Source organism: Crinia signifera, chromosome 9, assembly GCF_055691185.1.
Source record: "Crinia signifera chromosome 9, ASM5569118v1, whole genome shotgun sequence".
NCBI lineage: Eukaryota > Metazoa > Chordata > Amphibia > Anura > Myobatrachidae > Crinia > Crinia signifera.
Window position 1 is genome coordinate 91,165,607 of NC_139225.1, and position 22,011 is coordinate 91,187,617.

The window sequence follows — 22,011 nt, forward strand, 5'->3', positions numbered from 1 at the left end:
GTCGGCTACAGCAGTCGCTAGGAGCGGAAGGATGCAGGCGTCGGCTACAGCAGTCGCTAGGAGCGGAAGGATGTAGGCGTCGGCTACAGCAGTCGCTAGGAGCGGAAGGATGTAGGCGTCGGCTACAGCAGTCGCTAGGAGCGGAAGGATGTAGGCGTCGGCTACAGCAGTCGCTAGGAGCGGAAGGATGTAGGCGTCGCTACAGCAGTCGCTAGGAGCGGAAGGATGTAGGCGTCGCTACAGCAGTCGCTAGGAGCGGAAGGATGTAGGCGTCGCTACAGCAGTCGCTAGGAGCGGAAGGATGTAGGCGTCGCTACAGCAGTCGCTAGGAGCGGAAGGATGTAGGCGTCGCTACAGCAGTCGCTAGGAGCGGAAGGATGTAGGCGTCGCTACAGCAGTCGCTAGGAGCGGAAGGATGTAGGCGTCGCTACAGCAGTCGCTAGGAGCGGAAGGATGTAGGCGTCGCTACAGCAGTCGCTAGGAGCGGAAGGATGTAGGCGTCGCTACAGCAGTCGCTAGGAGCGGAAGGATGTAGGCGTCGCTACAGCAGTCGCTAGGAGCGGAAGGATGTAGGCGTCGCTACAGCAGTCGCTAGGAGCGGAAGGATGTAGGCGTCGCTACAGCAGTCGCTAGGAGCGGAAGGATGTAGGCGTCGCTACAGCAGTCGCTAGGAGCGGAAGGATGTAGGCGTCGCTACAGCAGTCGCTAGGAGCGGAAGGATGTAGGCGTCGCTACAGCAGTCGCTAGGAGCGGAAGGATGTAGGCGTCGCTACAGCAGTCGCTAGGAGCGGAAGGATGTAGGCAGCGCTACAGCAGTCGCTAGGAGCGGAAGGATGTAGGCAGCGCTACAGCAGTCGCTAGGAGCGGAAGGATGTAGGCAGCGCTACAGCAGTCGCTAGGAGCGGAAGGATGTAGGCAGCGCTACAGCAGTCGCTAGGAGCGGAGGGATGTAGGCAGCGCTACAGCAGTCGCTAGGAGCGGAGGGATGTAGGCAGCTATACAGCAGGCGCTAGGAGCGGAGGGATGTAGGCAGCGCTGCAGCAGTCGCTAGGAGCGCAAGGATGTAGGCAGCGCTACAGCAGTCGCTAGGAGCGTAGGGATGTAGGCAGCGCTACAGCAGTCGCTAGGAGCGGAAGAATGTAGGCAGCGCTACAGCAGTCGCTAGGAGCGGAAGGATGTAGGCAGCGCTACAGCAGTCGCTAGGAGCGGAAGGATGTAGGCAGCGCTACAGCAGTCGCTAGGAGCGGAGGGATGTAGGCAGCGCTAAAGCAGTCGCTAGGAGCGGAGGGATGTAGGCAGCGCTACAGCAGTCGCTAGGAGCGGAGGGATGTAGGCAGCTATACAGCAGGCGCTAGGAGCGGAGGGATGTAGGCAGCGCTGCAGCAGTCGCTAGGAGCGGAGGGATGTAGGCAGCGCTACAGCAGTCGCTAGGAGCGGAAGGATGTAGGCAGCGCTACAGCAGTCGCTAGGAGCGTAGGGATGTAGGCAGCGCTACAGCAGTCGCTTGGAGCGGAAGGATGTAGGCAGCGCTACAGCAGTCGCTAGGAGTGGAGGGATGTAGGCAGCGCTACAGCAGTCGCTAGGAGTGGAAGGATGTAGGCAGCGCTACAGCAGTATAGTATTTATTTTTATTGCAGAAAACCTAATATTTTCTAAAGTTACAAAACGGCATGTTTGTGGTCAAATCAAGTTGTAATCTGTATGTAAATGTTAATGGTAAAGCAGATGCTGAAATACAATATTTTAAAGCTAAAATGGACTTCAATATAAGGACTTGAGAACTTGCCATACCTGGTCAGTTTAATAGTTTTCCTGAAGTCATTATTGATTGCAGCTTTGTATCCACCTTTCCTCAATAAGGAATCTATGGTCTGTATGTGGTCCCAACCTGCAGCAATACAACATATGGATCAGCGTCAGTAATGTTGTCATACACACTGTGTTACATGTCAAAGATGAGGCCATCTATCCTATGCATTTTTTTCTATTGGCTCATGAGGCCATCTATCCTATGCATTTTTTTCTATTGGCTCATTAATAGTTTACTGCCCATTATATGGATACTGTCACATTTACACATTTTGAAAGGACTTTTCCATCAAAGAGCTCTATAAGTCAGGCATGGCCAAACTATGGCCCTCCAGCTGTTGTGAAACTACAAGTCTCATCATGCCTAGCCACAGTTTTGCTATTAGGGAATGCTAAAACTATTGCAATGAATGCTGGGATGTGTAGTTTCACAACAGCTGGAGGGCCATAGTTTGGCCATGCATGCTATAAGTGAAAGACTGTATGCAGAAGGACATTGTTTCTGTAATATGTAGTTTATTATGCTGTGAAGCCAATGAAACCTCAAGGCTGGAAGGACAAACTGTACGTTCCAGTTGTCATACTGCTAGTAACTTCCAGAAATAGTATATTCTCCTTTTAAGTGTCTCATGTTCAGTTTTTCAGCTGTGGCAACCACATGGAAGAGTGAGGATTAACAGCACTGCGTGCATTTGGGATTGTGGCTTACTGAAAGCTAGATGGAACATTGTATGAAGTGACTGGCCTTGAGGAAGAACAGAATATTTCTAGAATACTTTTAGGGAAAATAAAGTGGGTTTCATTTTACTGCAGCACTTAGTTCTTATACAATCAAATATAATCATGATCTATGTCTAACAGTTCGTGGGACCCCGACAACTAAAAATACACAATGTTTCAACAAAACTTGAGGGATTTTAAAGCCTTCAGACCCCACTGTACAGTACTGCGAACATACAAGTTCAGCCCAAATCCCACTAGGCTATAGTGTAGGACAGAGGTCCTAAATCTTCAGAATCAGATACATTTAAAACAATAAAATAAGAAATAAAAATATGAAAGTACACGTTAGATCTACAAAAAGGTTTGTACATGTAAAGAACTATGACAGCAATAATTTACCTCTGTTGAACTAAATTGCAAGACTTACTTTTACATCATGTACTGAAGTTCCGACTTCAGACTAGGGTCAGTGGTTCTCAAACCTTCTTAAATCACGGCACCCTAGAGCAGGGATGGCCTGCAGCTGTTGAACTACACATCCCAGCATGCCCTGCAACAGTTTCAGCATTGCCAAATACAAAACTGTAGCAGGGCATGTGTAGTTCAACAGCAGCTGGAGGGCCAAGGTTCCCCATCCCTCCCCTAGAATATCACCATTTTTTTCTAGTCCAAAAGTTTTACTGCTAAAGTATAAAAAAAAACATACTAAATTAAATTGTGGCTTCCTGTCACCCTTAGGTACAGTTATAGTTTCTGAATAGCAGCCAGCAGCACTGAGGAACAAGAGAATATACAAAGCGCATGGCCGCAAGGATGGTTGAAAAATTGGTCAGCACAAGGAGGTACTGTACCATACAGAGCACCCGAAGACTCAGCGCCGCCCGTAAAACACCCGCCTCATGGCATTTATATATTGGGGAAGCGATATCCCCTACCATAACGCATGGGAATAGCGCATGTTCCCCTGATCGCTGCATCTACCCCAATGTTCTTAATGGGGATAGATACCACTTCTCCAAGCTTTTTACATTTACCCCAGTTTGGGAACCACTGGGCTAAGTCATTGACTAGACCGTGAATAATGTTTATTGACTGCAGCAAAAATGTACTGTTTACATATAGCAGCATGGGCATAAATACATAGCCTACATATATTTTACAGTAAAATTCATTAAAAGTTACATTTAATTGAAAATTATTAAATTTGTACATACACTTTTTTAAATCATAAAAGACATTGCTTGGAATATGTAACAACATTTTCTGAATAATCAAACTTAAAAATGTTTGATTTCAAGGTAGCTACCTAAAGTGTGCCAGTCTCCTACAGACAGCCTGAGCATACGAGCCAGCAACACAACAGGTTAGAAGTAGGCAGCATGCTCAGGAATATTGGGGGGGAAAAACAGGACTGGTCCCATGGCCTGTAAGCAACAAATACTAACAAACCCATTAAGAACTAACTAGAACTGCTCTTCGCACCAAATCTAAAGTAGACAGTAGATGCACAATCAGTGCTGTAAAAGGTTGCATTTTATGAGTGTACAGTATGTGCACTTAAATTATGGGCCTTGCTTTCATTTCTGCAGTATGGCATTACACTATTTGCATGGACATCTGTTGTAAACTATTTCTGTATAATACTTATGTCTCTGCTTCAAATTTAATTGAAAAGAATCACTGAAGTAGAATTACAATGAGGTTTCCATTACGAAGTATTTGCATTTTATAGTTTTGTGCTTGTGGCTGTATTTAATGTTGGCATTTGTTAAAGCAAGAAAATTAGCATCTTTAGGTGAAATATCAAATTCAAAGGCTGTAATGATCCAGTCTTTGGGCAGTATTCATTGAGGCCGATTCGCCATGTTCTACGGCGAATATGTGCTACTTTCATTCTCCAAGGCGAATCTTTTTACTAAAAAAGTAATTCACCCTATTCAACGTGCAATATTCGCTAACTGCGAACAGTGAATGACGGACAAATCGAAGTCTGAAAGTCGCTGCGGTTTTTCAATGTGATTCGCCGTGAGTGTATTCAATGATCAGATGGCGAATTGCTTTCTAAGTGATTTTCACCGTGTAGCAATCGCCATCTTTTTATGGTGAACTGACCTGTGATCTTTTATAATAAAGGTGTTTTTTTTTTTCTTCGATATTTTTTTTAAATCTGTATTTTTTTTCTGTGAAGGGGCATGCAATTTTTTTTATGTGCTTACTGCACATGAATATATATACTATTGTAAAGCGCAACGGAATCTGCTGCGCTTTATAAGAAACTGAAAATAAATAATAAATAAATAAATATATGGTTTTATTTTTTACACATAACAGCCAGCAGGGGGCAGAGAGCCGACAGCCGTTCATTAGATATTCATATATTCACTTCACACTGATCCCGCTCATTACATATACACAAGCGGGAGCAGTGCAGCAGCTCCCTACCCGCATCCCCTGCTAGTGTCCCTGGGAGCCCCTGCTTCTCCCCCACAAGTGCTTCCATCTCTCTGCCTGCCGCCATCCCCCAGGGGTAAAGAATCGCCGTCAGGGGCAGCGAGCCCCTGCGGCATTGAATACAGAAACAGGGGGGCTCATTGAATACTGCCTTTTATCTTATCCAAGTTGCATATTAGTGTAGAGATTATGATTTTGTTTGGAGTTGGATCCATTAAATTGTTTTATTGTGGCCCAACACTGTCTGCTTACCAGGACACATACAAATATTAATCTCAAATGTTTCTATGTCCAACATGTCCTGACTGAACTACTCTCGACTGTATAGGCTTTTTAATGTATAGACATGGTCTAGTTAGGCTATAAATAGGTAGACTTCACATGGTCGACAAGTCTTGTTGTAAAAATTAGTTTACTTTGTTTACTATGTATGTGGGTAAGATTGGAAATGGCAACCGTTGGTGGGCACAACAGTAGCAGAGTGAGTCACCTTGTCTGAAGTGTGCTAAGTGAAGTGAGTGCACGTGTCTACGCTGCCACTAATCATGGTCAAAGACTTCAATGGACAATTATGGGCAAAAACCTGAACGTATGTTGACTTAAAAAAAAAAAAAAAAAAAAAAAAAACATAAAAAAAAAACAACATTTAAAAGTCAACTTTTTGACCATGTCAGCCTTAGACCATTGACTGTCTGCATGTTGACTATGTGGGGTTGGACTACTGACGGTCTGATATTTAGATCTATTATACCACCCGTATGAGATCAATTATAGCAAAATCTGCATTTTCACATGAACAGCAGTAGACCATGTGGTTCTCAGGACCAGGTTTGGTTTTCCAGCTTTATTGTCTGCCTCCTGTATTACAGCTTCACTTATCTCGCACCCTGACATCTGCATGGTTTAATTGAAAACGCGATTCATCGGCCCACATGACCCTTTTCCAGTCATCTACTGTGCAATCCTTATGCTCCTTTGCGAACTGGAGACATCTGCTCTTGTTTAAGATAGACAGTAGAGGCTTTGAACAGGTCGGCTTCCATAGCCTATATGGTGTAATGTGCGGCAAACAGTTCGTTCAGAGACCTTTGCAGTTGCTCCTTGATTAAGATTCCCCGCAATTTGACGTACTGTTGCTCTTCTGTTGGACTGGACAACTCTGGCAAATCTCCTTTCAGATCGCGCATTCAGTAGCCTGTGACGACCACAAGCCTGATGTTGAGACCCGGTTTTCTGCTCGGTAGTCCACGCTCTGTAAACATTAATAACTGCTGCTCTCTAACACTTCACAAGTGCAGCCATTTTGCAGATACTGGCTCAGACGATTTGAGCGACTACAACCATCCCGCATTCAAACAGTTAAATCACGTTTTTTGCCCATTTCCTCGCAAGCAACACCATGCAATTGATGCTTCACTTGTCCTGCATTCCCTTTTTATAGCTATCTCACCCTCTAGCCGCAACAACGTGAAGTACTGGACGATCTGCGTATAAGTGTCAAGTGGTCATAAGAATTTGGCCACTCAGTGTATATACGTTGACATTGTTAAAATGTCGACACAATCAGAATGTCAATGTTTAACATAACAAATGCTGACTTATCGTGATCTGTTGATTTTTAGATTTACAATTTGTTTCAACATTATAACGGTCTATATTCTGAAAAAAATCATTTTAACCATGTCTACATGTTGTCTACCTTCATAACCTGTCAGCATCATGGTGTTTACCTTCTGAATACTGACCAGTCGTACCACAACCATAATGCACATGATGAGCAAATTGTCTAAATAAGCCAGTCATTGTTAAGATTTGCATCACAATATTAGATTTGGAGACCATCAATAACAGGCAAGTTGCAGACAGGGGGTTGCAAGCTTCGCCATATGAATTCGACCATCTATAATAGATACTACAGAGCAAGCTGCTGAATAACACGTAGTGAGCAATCACAAATGAGTCACATGTAGTGGAGACCAAAGATGACAAACACACTACTAGTGTGCAACATTCTTCTAAGTCTGTGCGTATCAGTATATGGGTTTTCTGTTTTGGTGATGGTCTTTATATTTGTTACAGTAGAGTGATTTTTTAGAAGTTTTATGTATGGTACAGCACGAGTGTCTTCCTGGCATCTACTGTCTACATGACATCTGCAGTACTATTGTTATCTTAATAACGCGGCATCTTTGCAATTTAAAAAGAAAAAAAATTTAACTTCTACAAAACTATTCTGCCTCAGCTCCTGCATTCCTTAGCTAGGTCTGAGTGCTAGTCACTACGCATATAAGACATGCATGCTGTGACCCTAAAGCAGGGCTGGCCAAACTGGTCCTCAAAATCTTCCAACAGTTCACGTTTCCCCGACCACCTAGCTGGTGCACAGCTGTAGTCATTACTAACTGTCACATTTTCAAACATGTGCTGTATTCATTCCTAAACTCATTTCACAGATGGCCTGGAAAACATGGACTGTTGGTAGATCTAAAGAACAGTTTTGGTCACCCCTGCCCTAAAGCGTGCGAGGTGGGGTTGGTGTCAAACTATGTATCTGGAAGGCGATGGCTTCTGTTTATAAGACAAACATTCACAAGGGAATTTTTGCATTAAGTACAAAAGAGAGGGTAATAAGCATGAACCTGACTCTCTCATTAAGTGTAGATTACAATCATACTTTTACATTTCAATAAGTGTTAAATATACAATTCGGTACTTATGTAATATCTGGGCTCCCGTTTTTCTTATGAGACCGCGGCCGCTCGCCACGCTTCGGGCACAGTGGCTCGCTGCGCTCGCCACACTATATAAAATCAACTCCATGCGTAGTTGGATAGTAGGGGTATCAAAAAATGGGGTGCATTTAACATGGGAGCCCAGATAATACATAAGTACCGACAATTCAAACGAGTGCACCCTTTTCCTATTAAGCAAGATCTGCTGTTAATGACCTATGCCCTAATGCTTTTTTTCATTGAATTTCTATTGGGTTGACAAAAGGACTACGTTCCAACAGTGGCATATTCAGTAGAACGATGGCACTGCTATCGCAAGGTATAATAGTTGCCAGTTAGTATTCCCAGCCTGCTTCTTAGACACAGATTTGTAGTGGCACACTTATTGGAATATGGTGTTAATTATTCACCAATCACAATGCAGACAGGGTTTAAGGCTCTGTTAAACAGCCTGCCCCGATGACCCCTCTGGATCAGTCATTAACTCAACACACAAAGGACCAGAGACGTCACTTTCCAAGCTTACTGACCTATAGAGGAATAATGTTAACATATTTAAACAAATGCATTCACAAAATCAGTAAAATCTCATGTAAGATAAAAGCCTTACAATTAAATGATCCACCATCTGACATCAGTGCAAGGTCACATACTGTATTTTGGTTTGTATGTTTAATTTTTTTTTTTTTGTTTAAATCTTTAACCAATTGTTATGAAATAAAGTGCATCAATGACCTTGCTCCTTTGCAACCTCCGGTAAGTACGTGGCGGTTCTTTTGGATCCTTTTTCATTGATGAATTCTATTCTAATGCCATGTACACCCACCTGAAAGAAACCGGTAGTTTGGTTAGTACATTTCAGGAAAGATAATACAACAATAATTCTAGAGAGTCGCGTGGAAGGTCACAGAATTTGGGCCCTTTTTTTCCTGTGCTTGTCCTGTGGAAGTTAATGCTGCAAAGAAAAAACAGAAGGGAGTTTTTATGTTAAACTTGTGGTACAACAATATTGAGGCCAAAGTTCTACCGAAAGAACAGATGTAGAGGGAGGAGGGAATTTAAGTAACGCATAAAAAGGTTTAGTAGAGGTCAGCATTTGTGGAGACAAAATTCCGTAGTCAGAAAGTCATTGTGCCGAGCAACCAGAGAGAAAACGTCTGCTTGGCTTGCAATAATTAAACTAATGAACAATTCAGACAGGAATGGCATTTCAGTACCAGCCTAGAATAACAGGACTTCACCTCCACCTTGCACGCTAATGTTTTGTTTGTTTGTTACTGAATATAGATCAGCAGCCTGTTTATACGGTGCCGCCTGGGGACATTGTACAGCGTAACCGATCTCTACACTGAATCATGAGTAGCTGTAGGTTTTAATCCCAGGAAAAACAAAGAAACTTTGGCTGCTGTGACAAATACATGGCTGAAAAGAATAGACAGCATTTATAACGAAAAAACAATGGGTAATTAAAGTTGAGACAATTACGAGTTTCATGAAGATCTACAATGCTACTAAGAAGGCATACACACATACATATATATATATATATATATATATATATATATATATATATATATATATATAATATCATACAATGGAAAAAGCACTCTGGAGACTTGTATATGCAAAAAACGTCTGTATTGAGGAAACTTTGAACGTTTTCAAGACCTCAGTCCCGTCATCAGAAAAATCCAGCTGTAGGATTTTTCTGATGACGGGACTGAGGTCTTGAAAACGTTCAAAGTTTCCTCAATACAGACGTTTTTTGCATATACAAGTCTCCAGAGTGCTTTTTCCATTGTATGATTGTACTTATTCTGAAGTGGCACCGGAGCAGTTGTACCATCAGAGTGCCGACAAGGGTGGACATATATATATATATATATATACACACACACACACACACACACACATATATATATATATATAAATAACTTCAATAGATACGCAGCACTCCAGCCTTGAACAAAAGTGCTTTTAATCGTCACAGCACAACACAGCAACGTTTCAATAATAAATGTATTTTCCTCAGGCATATATACACATATACACACACACACACACATATATGTTCCTGCTAGGCTGTTTTAGCGGGGCGCTGCGCCTTGCCCGATTTTTAATGGGCAAAATGCGCCCCGCTAAATCAGCCTGCAGTCTGTCCCGCCGGAGTGCCCGGGCCGTCGCATCGCTGAAGGGGGCTTGCCCGGCCATGGCTACGTCCCGGCAGCTCAGTGACGTAGTCATGGCCGGACAAGCCCCCTTCAGCGATGCGGCACCCGGGCACGCCTCCTGTAGTGATGCGGCGGCCCGGGCACGCCTCCTGTAGTGATGTCGGCGGCCCGGGCACGCCCCCCGTACTGACTTCGGCGTGCCCGGTCCGCCCCTCCAGCGCCCTGCCTCAATTCGTTCCTAGAAGGAACACTATCTATCAACATACTTGTCTCACAGGTTTCATCATCCCCTAAACCTGGGGTAGCCAACCCTAGTCCTCGAGAGCTACCAACAGTGCATGTTTTGCAGGTCTCCTTACAGAATCAGAAAAGAAAGGGGTGTTGAGCTGCGCTTGGTATAATTTTGTAAAAAGTGAGGTAATGAAACCTGTAAAGTTGGGTGAAAAAAATGAGGGATTGGTTGATCTAGTACAAAAAGATTTAATGTCTAAAATACATATAGCCAGAATAAATTGATAATTCTCTAAAATCACATAAAATTCATATCTCACCAACCAAACTGGGGAAAATGTATGGCTTGGAGAGTCCCAAGAGTCCTGTATAGGGCTGAGATGTAAATCGTCCTGTATGGAGCTGCAATGATATGCCCAATTGGAGCAGTAGGGAGGGAGGACCAGATGTAAGAATAAGGAGCGGCTTAAGTTACAGAATCACAAGTGAGCTAATTAGCTCCACCTGTGGATCTTTTAAAATGTGTCAGTGATTAATGAGTGCAGCAGCTAGGTTGTCTGGAAAATGTGAACTGTTGGTAGCTCTCGAGGGCTAGGGCTGGCTACCACTGCCCTAAACCAATGGTGTCAAACTCATGGCCCTCCAGCTGTTGTGGAACTACACGTCCCAGCATGCCCTGCCAGTTTTAGCAATCCATTTAGCAAAATCGGTGGCAGGGCATGCTGGGACGTGTAGTTCCACAAAAGCTGGAGGGCCATGAGTTTGACACCACTGCCCTAAACTGTAGCCGATGTGAGGCCACACAACCAAAACATAGGCAGAGTCCATCCATAGCCCCTGGGATGACATGACTGTCCTTTTGTGAATTGGAGAGTAATCCCAAAGTCCCTCTGATGTCTATTCCTCATGGATGTGGGTGTGTTCAGCTTTGGACCATTTTCCATCAGGAAAAGGTTAAATCCTTACTTCATAGAGAAAATGAGTCACTTGTGAGGATCTGGAAGGTGATGTGGGAATTGTACTTCATACTTTCCAAAATGAACACACCTAATAGTGTGTACAGGCGATATGGCTTCCGATGTTCCTGATATAGTGCACATCGGTAGCCATATCGCATGCTTTAGGGCTTGCGAACCCGATGCGCGCTCCCGTATGAGCGCAAAATTAGCAGTGAAATAGAGAGGGCAGCCAAGACTATATAGTGCAGATCTGCACTATATAGTCTAAATTGTCCCTCTGCATGGCATGCCGCGAGATGAGTCCCGATACGATCTGATCGTATCGGGACTCGCATCTCACGGCACATCCTGCCGTGTGTACACGCCTTAAAAGTTACATGAAACAATTTACTCAGTATCCAGATGCCTGACATACAAGGTCCATGTCAACAGCCAATGGGTACACCATGCACAAGGCTGACAAATGGTTTATACGTGAAAAGGTCAACCCTTTTTCTTTTTCATACTAAACCATTTGCAATCTGAGTATGTAGAGCACAATGGTAGCACCGGTACCTAACCTGAAGCATGGCAACCAAAGTAAGCCATATGAAACGTGGGTCCACATGCAAGAGTGTTTACATTCACACCCAAAAAAACAAAAAGTGAAAAAACTCACTGTAAACTCTTGTCAAAGATGACCTTATGACTATGGACCTAGACATATATGTGCTACACCACACCCAATTTACTCATACCTGACAAATGTTGTACTGGATATTGTAGCTAGTATAAAGGCTCAATGTTCCACTGGAAATAATGGAAGTACATTATGGGTTTGTACACGTTAAAGGACAGCCATGAAGAAAACTCTGCAGAATGATGCATGTCCAAGTTCCTCAAGCTTTTATATAAGCGCAGACAAATGCATAAACTTTTATACTTCATAAAAAAGGACCAATGCTTGTAAAATACTGCCACGTCTGCAATTATTGCCTGAACGGTGTGTACACTGCCTGTGATACAGAACAGGTCTACTATTTTAATCAGTACTACTGCCCATTTACAAAAAAAAGAAAGAGGACAATGACCGAGCTGGGACCTCTGCAGAACAGTCATCGTGGAGAGAAAAGCAGCTGGCAAGTTTCTAAATGTATATCAGATGAGATTAAGCCAAATCCCCTTTGAATCCATGAGCACAGCATACGTCAGTGAAATTATTCAAGCTGTCAAGTTATTTCTATGGCCATTCCTGGAAATCACAACGGTTGCAGATATTGCTACACCTCTAAAAGCAGAAAGTCAGAATTGCTGATGCAGAAAAAACACCAGTACACAGCCAGTCTAACCCAGATATGTATGAGTGCAGTTCATGTTCTCTATCAGAAAGTGGATACCAGTGACTGCCACACTCATCTGTATACATATTTTCTATAGGTCCTATTGCCAGGAATGCTTTCACGCTATCACACTGTGTAACCGTGTAGAATACATAACTACTGCTGGGACATTGACAGCTCCGCCATAATTGGTTTTGTACATGTGGCAATAATGACCTTGCAGCTATTGTGGAATGACAGATCCAGAACACAGACTGAATAAGCATACTGCAGGCATGGCCAAACTGTGGCCCTCCAGCTGTTGTGAATACATCCCATCATGCCTTGCCATAGTTTTAGCATTCCCTAATAGCAAAACTGTGGCAAGGCATGATGGGAATTGTAGTTTCACAACAGCTGGCGCTCCATAGTTTGGACATGCCATCAGTATGCTTTTTCAGGCAGTGTTCATGCCTGACATACTGGGACATACATATATATATATATATATCGATAGTGTTCACTCTAGCACCTGCCATATTTGAAAATGCATGCCGTTCCTGTTCCCTGCCTGGGGTGTCGCTGTCTGCTGTGGTGTTTCTAGCACATGTCTGGTTTGCATATCAGTGCTGATATACAGACCACACTGTGCTAGAGGCACTACAGCAGACAGCGACACCCTAGGCAGGGAATATTGCATGCATATTCAAATATGGCAGGTGCTAGAATGTACACTATAGATACATGTATTAGTGAGATGTTTAGTGAGATAGATAGAGAGCTATGTAAAGCGCAACGGAATCTGCTGCGCTATAGAAGAAACTGTAAATATATATTATATATACACACACACACACACTCTGGGGGACGCTTAACAACGTTTCCGTTTACTTTCAAAACTGGTTTCAAGTTTACAGAGTTAGCGGGGTGGTTACATTCTCCAATATGGTGGGAATATTAACCTGTATGATATGCAGTAACAAGTTTACTCCAAATTCTACAGCATAAGTCACTTGTGAGCAATGTATGTCACCGCAGCTCAATAGTGCTTCACCACAGCTTAGTGGCCTTTCATATGGGCTAGCAGCATGAAAGAATGCTGGAGACGGTCTCATCACAACCTTCAGTAAATACTTTGCATACCAAGCAAGTGCCGCAGGATTTATCGGTGCACACTGCTAGGGTGGATATTCTCACACCTACTACAGGGACGTCCCACAGGTGGCGCTAGTTGCCATTGCACCTGACATTGTGTCCCCAGAGCAGGCTGCTTTGGAAGATATGCTTAAAGCAGCCTGGAAAAAACATTTTAAATTGTCAAAGCGTTTTAAATCAACCTTCCCCTTCGATCCTTTGGGTAGGAAGGCGTGGGAGGAGCCTCCAGCGGTAGATGCTTCGGTGTCCCATCTCTCTAAAAAAAGGTAGTACTCCCTGTACTGGGGTCTCCCACCTTGAAGGATACGGTTGAGGCAATTTATACTGCCAGCGGCGCATCTCAGCGCCCAGTGCTCGTTAGCTGCTGGTTGGCTAAAGCTGTATTTACATGGGCTACCCAAATACAGGAAGGGTTGCTGGTGACATGGACGTGACTCAGGTAGCTGAGAAGCTACGCCACATCCAAGATACGGCAAGAATGCTGCGTGTGCCGCAAAAGGAGCTAGGTGCCATTAATGCACGTAATTCAGTCATGGCAGTATCGGCCTGTAGGGCCTTATGGTTGGGGCATTGGGTTGCAGATGCAGACTCCAAGCGCTGTGTGGAGAATCTTCCCTTCATGGGGGATAGATTGTCTGGGAGTTTTAGACAAATTAATTTCAAAGGCCACGGCCAGCAAGTCTGTCTACCTCCCACACAAGTAAAGCTGGGTACACGTTTTCTTGCGACGGTTCGACCGTACAGATGGGGTAGGTCCCATCTTGGCAGGGGATGGCGCTGGCGTCGCCAGCCGCCATCCCCCGCCAGCGCCATGGCGATGGTGAGAAGGGGACGTGCGCGCACGAGAGGCGCGCGTCCCCTTCCGACGGCGCTTCCATCCGTTCCCCCGGGTCCCCACGGTAACCCGGGGTCCCCGCCGCCTGCCCGCATCCCCCCCTAATCCTCCTTACCCTGTCCGTCTCCCTGAGGCGGAGACGGACAGGGTTTCCGTTGCGCTGGCGACGGAGACTGAGACGCGCGTGCGACCCACGCGCGTCTCAGTGTATTCGCTGGCGCGGCTGCTGGCGGGTCGCCAGCGCAGACGTTCTGGCGATCCGCCAGCCAGGATGGGACCTGCCCCATCTGTATACGCATCGGACCGTCCACAAACAGCCGATACGCGCGTACACACTTGTACAATTTTACTTGCAATTGTACCACCGTACACACTCTCGATTTGGGCTTTTGACACGATAGATACAAAACAAAAATCATAATGGGCTGGGTTAAGGGCATACCAAAACAAAGAGGCGTGAGCACAGAAAATAAACAAAAGTGATTTCCTTTTTTACATCAGTGCAGCACATACATTCATTCCGTTTCATTTCTACCACTTTCATCATGAGCTTGAGGATAAAAAAAAAAAAAAGGTTCGTGCTCGCATTCTTGCTGCTATGGCCACCTTTGATAAAGCCACCAGGAGTGGCGAAACGCATAAGGGAGCCATTGGGGACCCCCCTCTATATTGACCTACTGGATCGAAGTCCGAACCAACCCCTGGATTTACAAACCCACCCTTTCCATCAAGGACATCACCTCTATGTGCCTCCGTCTTAAGAACAGCCCTTTGGTAACATACCATCTACAATTTACCATCTTGGGAGCACCCGAGCATTACAAAACCACAAACCGTCGGTGATTTGAGCCAACTTTGGGCCGACTCGTGGACACTCGGAGGACGACATCTATACCCTACTAAGGGTGGTAAATATCATATATCACCATATTCGTCTAGGGGTAACATAGGAACGGACTCTCCAGTAACATTTCCACCCTACAGGGGTCCCCCCCATATTGTTTTATGCACCTATCCATTATGCTAATTCATTTCAGCCCTATCATGTTTTTAACTTTCATGCATGTACATTGATTTTATATGTTGATTTTTTATTTTTTAATTTTTAATTGTTCAATAAATTTTCTTTATTCTTCGATTCTCATCACATGTGAGCTGTTCACATTTGCTTTTCCTTTTGTTTTTCTACACGGGACCAACTACCCCGTTTACTGAACAGCTGCTGGTCAAGCCACTCTTGACAAGCGCCCCCAAGTTCCGACCCTTAGGTCCGACCCTAAATACCATTTTTCTCATGGCCACAACATTGCAGTATATGAGAAAAAAAAAAAAAAAGGAGCAAGAATGGCTGCTATGGAACGCCCAACATGGGCGTTCAAGCGTATCGATGGAACGTCCTGTCGGAAGAATATTAAACAGCACTAAACCTTCGACCGACCGTGTATGGATGGACAAGACTGTTTTTGGACGTTTATCGCTCGTACAGAGGGAGTCAGGACAGCGTACACACCTATACAATCTGGACGGCCGTCGTCCCAGAACGGAAGAATAGCCCAATGATTGTATAGATGTGTACCCAGCTTAAGACGCCCTTTTCAGGGAATACCCAGCAGTCCTTTCAGTCTTCAAGGTTTAAGCCTAAGGCCATAGGTGCTCATGGTAAGCCCAGAAGAGCAATGACCTCTCCAATATTGTGACCGCAGCACAAGCACAGCTGCGCCCAAGCCCTTAGCATGAAGCGCTTTCCCCACCTCGGGTTACAAGCTGGTGTTCGAATAACAGCCCCCTCACAGGTTGTTCAGGTCAAAACTCCCGGCAACTGCGGAGGATCGCGGGATTCTCAGACAGGCCGTATAATAGTACAGCCTCCGGTAATTATACTTATACCGGGGTACTTATATATGTTAGTTGGGCGCCCACAAAGCTATTTGCTTAGTTTTCCGCGTCACCTCACGGGGCTCACTACGCTGCGGGCTCGGTGGCTTGCCACACTATATAAAATCAACTTAATGCCGACATGGAAATTGGGGGTATGAGCGTACTAACTATAGTGGGCACCCAACTAATATAAGTACCTATACCGGTTCTAGAAAGAAGCCAGCGATACCTCTCCAACCTATTTGTAGTATGGCCGGATGGCTCTGTCAGACCGATTCTCAATTTAAAGACGTTGAACCCTTGGGCTTTAAATTCCAGATGCAATCTTTGAGAGAGATGATTACGGGGTTGGAGGAAAACGAATTCCTGGCATCCATCGATGACAGATGCTTATCTTCACGAACCGGTGTGGGGCTCACACCAGGAATACTTAAGGTTTGCCATACTGGACGAGCAGTTCCAGTTCAGTCCCTGCCTTTTGGCATGTATACCGCTCCATACGTCTTCACCAAGGTAATGACAGAGATGAGATTCCTTCTAATGACCCAGGGGATAAATTACCCCATACCTGGACGACCTGCTCCTTATAAGGAGTCAGCGACAAGGTTACTCGGAGCGATAGACAGACACCACCAGACATCTCCTGTTCAGAACACGGATGGATACTGAACATACCCAAATCCTCTCTGGTTCCGACCTAGAGTCTCCAATTCTTGGGGATGATATTGGATACGGTAGAGAGGAGGGTGTTTCTCCAGGACAAGATGTCCGTACTTCAACAGTTGTTGGTGGAAGTGATTACCCAAAATTGCAGGTGTCAATTTAACAATGCATCAGGTTGATGGGCAAAATGGTAAAATGTGGTCTCCGAGGCACTTCAGTCGGGAGTTTTCCATGCCAGGGTGTTCCAAAGGACCAGCTGAGCAAGTGGTCTGGGTCACACGTCTATAGTCACAGGTTAATTACACCTGTCAGCTCGGACAAAACAGTTTTTACAGTGGTGACTTTACTCACCAAAATCTCCTTCCGAGACGGAGATTTGGAATCCAGGACTGGATTTGGTTGACAACGGACGCCAGTCTCCAGGGCTGGGGTGCAGTTTCAAGGGAAATGGTCACCCTGGGAAGCTCCGCTCCACATAAACATCTTAGAGCGGTATACTATGCTCTACTGCAGGCTCATTCCCTCCTGGAGAATCGGGCGATCCAAGGTCCAGTCGGACAACGCAACGACCGTTGCTTATGTAAACCGACAAGGAGAAGAGCCTGCATGAGAGAGGTAATCTCCTGGGCGGAGATTCATGCAATATCTGCCATCTTCATCCCTGGAGTGGACAACTGGGAAGTGGATTTCCTCAGTGGCCACGACCTTCACCCTGGGGAATGGGGATTGCATACCCAGGTAATTGCACGCATGGTGGATCTGTCGGGAGCGCCGCAGATAGACCTTATGGCCTCCAGAGTCAACAAGGTGGTCAACAAGTATTGCTCGAGGACAAGAGATCCTCAGGCAGAGGCAGCGGATGCTCGGACTACAATGTGGTCGTACGATCTGGTGACCCTGTTCCCTCCTCTCCCGCTGTTGGGAAGAGTATTTGAAAGAATTCGAAACCAAAGGGTGGAGGCAATTCTGATAGCCCCAGACTGGCCTCGAAAGGCGTGGTACGCAAGTCTGCTGAACATGCTAGTAGAAGAACCGTGGTGACTGCCTCTCAGAAGGTATCTTCTGGTTCAAGGCCCATTCGTCCACAGAACTTAGGGCGGCTTTGTTTGATGGCCTGGAAGTTGAGAGGCAGATCTTAGCTCAAAAAGGGATTTCATTCCAGTCATTACTATGACCAAGGCTAGCAAGTCGGTGACTGTCACACTATCACAAGATATGGCGTAGATACGTGGCATGGTGTGAGCAAAGAAGAGAGTTTTCCCACCAGCAGATTTTAAACTGGACCGTTGTCTGCATTTTTTGCAGTCTGTTGGATTTGGGCCTCCATCTGGGGTCCTTAATAGTCCAGATTCAGCCCTTTCCATCTTTTTCCAGAAGAAGTTTGTTGGTTTTCCAGTAGTCCAGATTTTCTTGCAAAGTGTTCTACGTATACAACCTCCTTTTGTGCACATTGGGACCTGGAAGTAGTTTTAACCTTCCTTCAGTCATCCTGTTTTGAACCTTTGGATTAAAACGGAGTTTAAATATCTCACCAGGCAGTTGGTGATGCGGTTATCTAAGCACTCTTTCCTGTAAGAGCTACTACCTGATATTTCATCAGAATAGGGCAGCGCTTAGGACAACAGTTCCTGCCAAAAGTTGTGTCGGCATTCCATTTGAACCAGCCGATTGTTGTGCCTTCCAGCTTAGGGCACCAGGATATTCCTGAATCCTTAGATGTGGTCAGGACCCTTGTGGCTTACGTCAAGAGGACTGCCTTTATTAGTAAGACAGTGTCTTTTTGTGCTTTATGACACACAAAGTAAAGGCTGCCCGGCTTCCAAGCAATTGCTTGGTGGATCCGCTCCACCATACAGCAGGTCTATGGGGCAGCACAATTGTTGGTACCGGCTTCTGTGAGAGTTCACTACACAAGAGCGGTCGGCGCACCCTGGGCGGCTGCTCGGGGTGTTTCAGCATTGCAGCTAGGTAGTGCTGCCACTTGGTCAGGTCAACATTTAACAATTATCACATTTTATAAGTTTGACGCTTTGGCCAAGGAGGATACCCAGTTTGGGCAGGTGGTGTTGCAACAGGTTCCGCACGTTCCCGCCCTTTCTGGAAGCTATGGGACATCCCCAATGTATTGAGACCTCAGTATCCCACCATATGAAGGATAGTGAAAATAGGATTTTAATACCTACCGGCAAATCCTTTTCACGGAGTTCATATGGGATACTGACCGCCTGCCTCAGTGCGGTGCCCTTATTGCAATTACTGTGATCATATTCCAACTGTTCTTGAAAATTGCCAGACAGTGACTTCGGTACTCTGTTTGTACCTTACATGTCCGTTGACCCGAGTTGGAGCGTCTGAGTTTTAGGTTACTTTTTGCTCCCTATGAATCACAGTGATTTTTTAATGTTACAATAATGGGGTTAACTCAATTTAGTTAAGTGTGTTGTTGTGGTGTGCTGGTGCGAATCTCACCACATTACTTGTTCACGTTAATCCTACCTCACATACGTTCTTCCTTCCAGGCAGTTTCTTTACTGACTAGTAAGGGGAAGTAGAGGGAAGAAGCCAGCACACTTTGGTTGAAGAAATTTATGTGCCTGTCTCCTGTCGGATGACCTCTGTTCCCCAATGTATTGAGAACTCAGTATCCCATATGAACTGAAAAATATATACCGGTAGGTATTAAAATCCTATTTTCAACTATTGCCCACCACTGTCCGTACACAGGTGTGTCCAGAAATGGATATTGAGACAAAACACAGATCTGCCACCTATATCTACACTGTCTGCAATGTTCCCACTGTCCAAACCGCTTGCGGTCTCTCAATGAGGGAGGGATCACTGGCTGCCTTTCATAGTATCAGCAAATCACTCTGATCAAAGGTAGTCACCGATCTCCCTCAGTTTGAAGAGAACAAACCAAATTAGAAAGCTCCCTAGTGCATCAGCATAGTGGAAAAAACATTACAGAAATGTAAAATTAAAATATACAATTGTCCAGCAACCATCCATGGAGTATAAAGGTGTCCTCAATGCCCAAATATTAATTTCATAAATGCGAGGTTGCCATATGCACATGTGTAAAAAAAAAAAAAAAACTATAGATGGCAGAGCAGTCACATATCACCACATTGAAAATGTGACGTCCAGGCAACTATTAGTGACAAGATGATATAGTGACAGTCTTTGCCAATTTCTTTCCCTAGACTAGAGATGGGTATACCTAGACAGGAGCCTATAAACAAGCTAAGAAACTCGGCGCTGCAGTGGCAGTACAGACTGCGTGCTGCCGAGATGGGGCATCAACTAGTTGACTTTAATGAAGCGGACAGACTTGGAGGCATCTCACAAGGAAGCACATTTTTACACAAGGGCCTGATGCACTGCGTCAGGTCCTTGTACACTACAGTACTGTAACACAGCGGGATAGAGATAGAGATATATATCTCTATCTATCTATCTATCTATCTATCGAGATAGAGAGATAGAGAGATATACATATATATATATACATACACACACACACACACACACACATACATACATATATATATACATATACACTTATATACATATACACACACACACCCACACATACATATAAATATACATATACACACACACACACACACAATTCCTGGGGGTAACGGACTGTCGCGCTGCCGGAACACAGCCGGGCATGCATACAGATTCATATGCATGCCCGGCTGTGCCTTGGCAGCTCGACCGTCCATTCCCCACGGAATTTCATTTTACCAGGTCTACAGCTAGGTCCATGCAATAGCATGGGTAGAAAGGAAAGTTAATGGGGCAAAAATACTAACATTTTGGGCTGATAAGAGTGTTGTCTTGTGTATGTAGTTTGTGGCCCTGGGACAACGGAATCTAGGCTTGAATGCAGCAACTGTGATCCATGTATTCACACCAGTTCAGGATACATACTGCATATTCAATGAAAAGGATTGCCAATTTAACATGAAGTAATTCACACATCCAATGGCTAAGACAGTGAAAAGCTTTGTTCAGCTCATCTTACCTCCCAGTCCAAGTAATCACATACATCTTCAAAATTTGTAAGCAGAGACACTGAACAGAATAACCGTGGCAGCTCATCCCTCGTCATTGGGGGAAAACGGCTATCTTTAAGGGCACTAGGGAGAGAAGAAAGAAAAATGGATTAAGTTTTAAGCAGCTTTAATAGAAATTATGAATTTTCTTGACAATTATTCCAACACTCTGTGGGAACATTTTCTTAACCTCAAAAGCCTTGGCATTACATGCAGTTATATTAAACAGATGAATGCGATAACTAGCCAAAAAGAAAACACAAGGAAAAAATAAAGTACTTTAAAACCATTGAAGTTCAGTAAAATGTTTTTCCAATCATGGTGTATAAGTAAAAGAGTTCCCCCCTTCCCCAACCCACCAAGTAATTAGGTTATGCAGTTGTCCCATAGTAATGTTGGCATCTGGCCAAAAGTACTCAATCTTAAAATAAGATTTTTTTTTGGTTTTGTTTTAACTCAATATGCCAAAATATTAAGACACACACTAGTCTTCGTGCTGAGTAACTGAATTATTGGTATTCTATCAGTACATGCCAAAGCACATTTACTGAATATATAAATATCCCTACTACATACGAACTTCTGTTACCAATAATTTGCATGCAACAAATCTATAAAAACATATAGGGGTATACTCAATTGTTTTTGCGATCTGTAACAGCGAGCAGTGCTCGGTATTTACAGGGAAGGAAACTGTGCGGCCGCTAAAACAGCGAGGCTCACAGCTACTATGTTATTCATGGTAATAACAATGAAGTAATAAAATGCAGTTTAGCATCAAGCAATATATAAAACCTATCTCCCCCCCCCCACACTTTACATTAATAAAACCCTGCTATATCAGATACAAGAGTTCAATACCACAAAGGCTTTTAGAAAAGAGCTATTTTTTTATCTACTTGTTTTAGCCTTAAGGCATTTAAAACGTCTACCGGACGGCAAGAGTGTGAACAATCTGAGCCGTGTGAGTCAGATCCTTCAGAATACTCCGTGCCCATCGTAAGCAACGTTTCTTCTCAATATCCACAAACTGCTGGAAGAA

General features: G+C 44.5%; 1 protein-coding gene across 1 annotated transcript in view; it reads right to left on the reverse strand.

Moving 5' to 3' along the window:
* Positions 1–22,011, reverse strand: part of AMMECR1 (AMMECR nuclear protein 1) — a 191,115-nt gene that overhangs the window by 8,434 nt on the left and 160,670 nt on the right. Inside the window, exons 4-6 of the mRNA XM_083159375.1 lie at positions 20,939–21,053; positions 8,451–8,541; positions 1,792–1,888 (exon numbers count right to left, since the gene is read on the reverse strand). Of these exons, the coding sequence (XP_083015501.1) occupies positions 1,792–1,888; positions 8,451–8,541; positions 20,939–21,053 (303 nt within the window). The remainder of the gene's footprint in view (positions 1–1,791; positions 1,889–8,450; positions 8,542–20,938; positions 21,054–22,011) is intronic.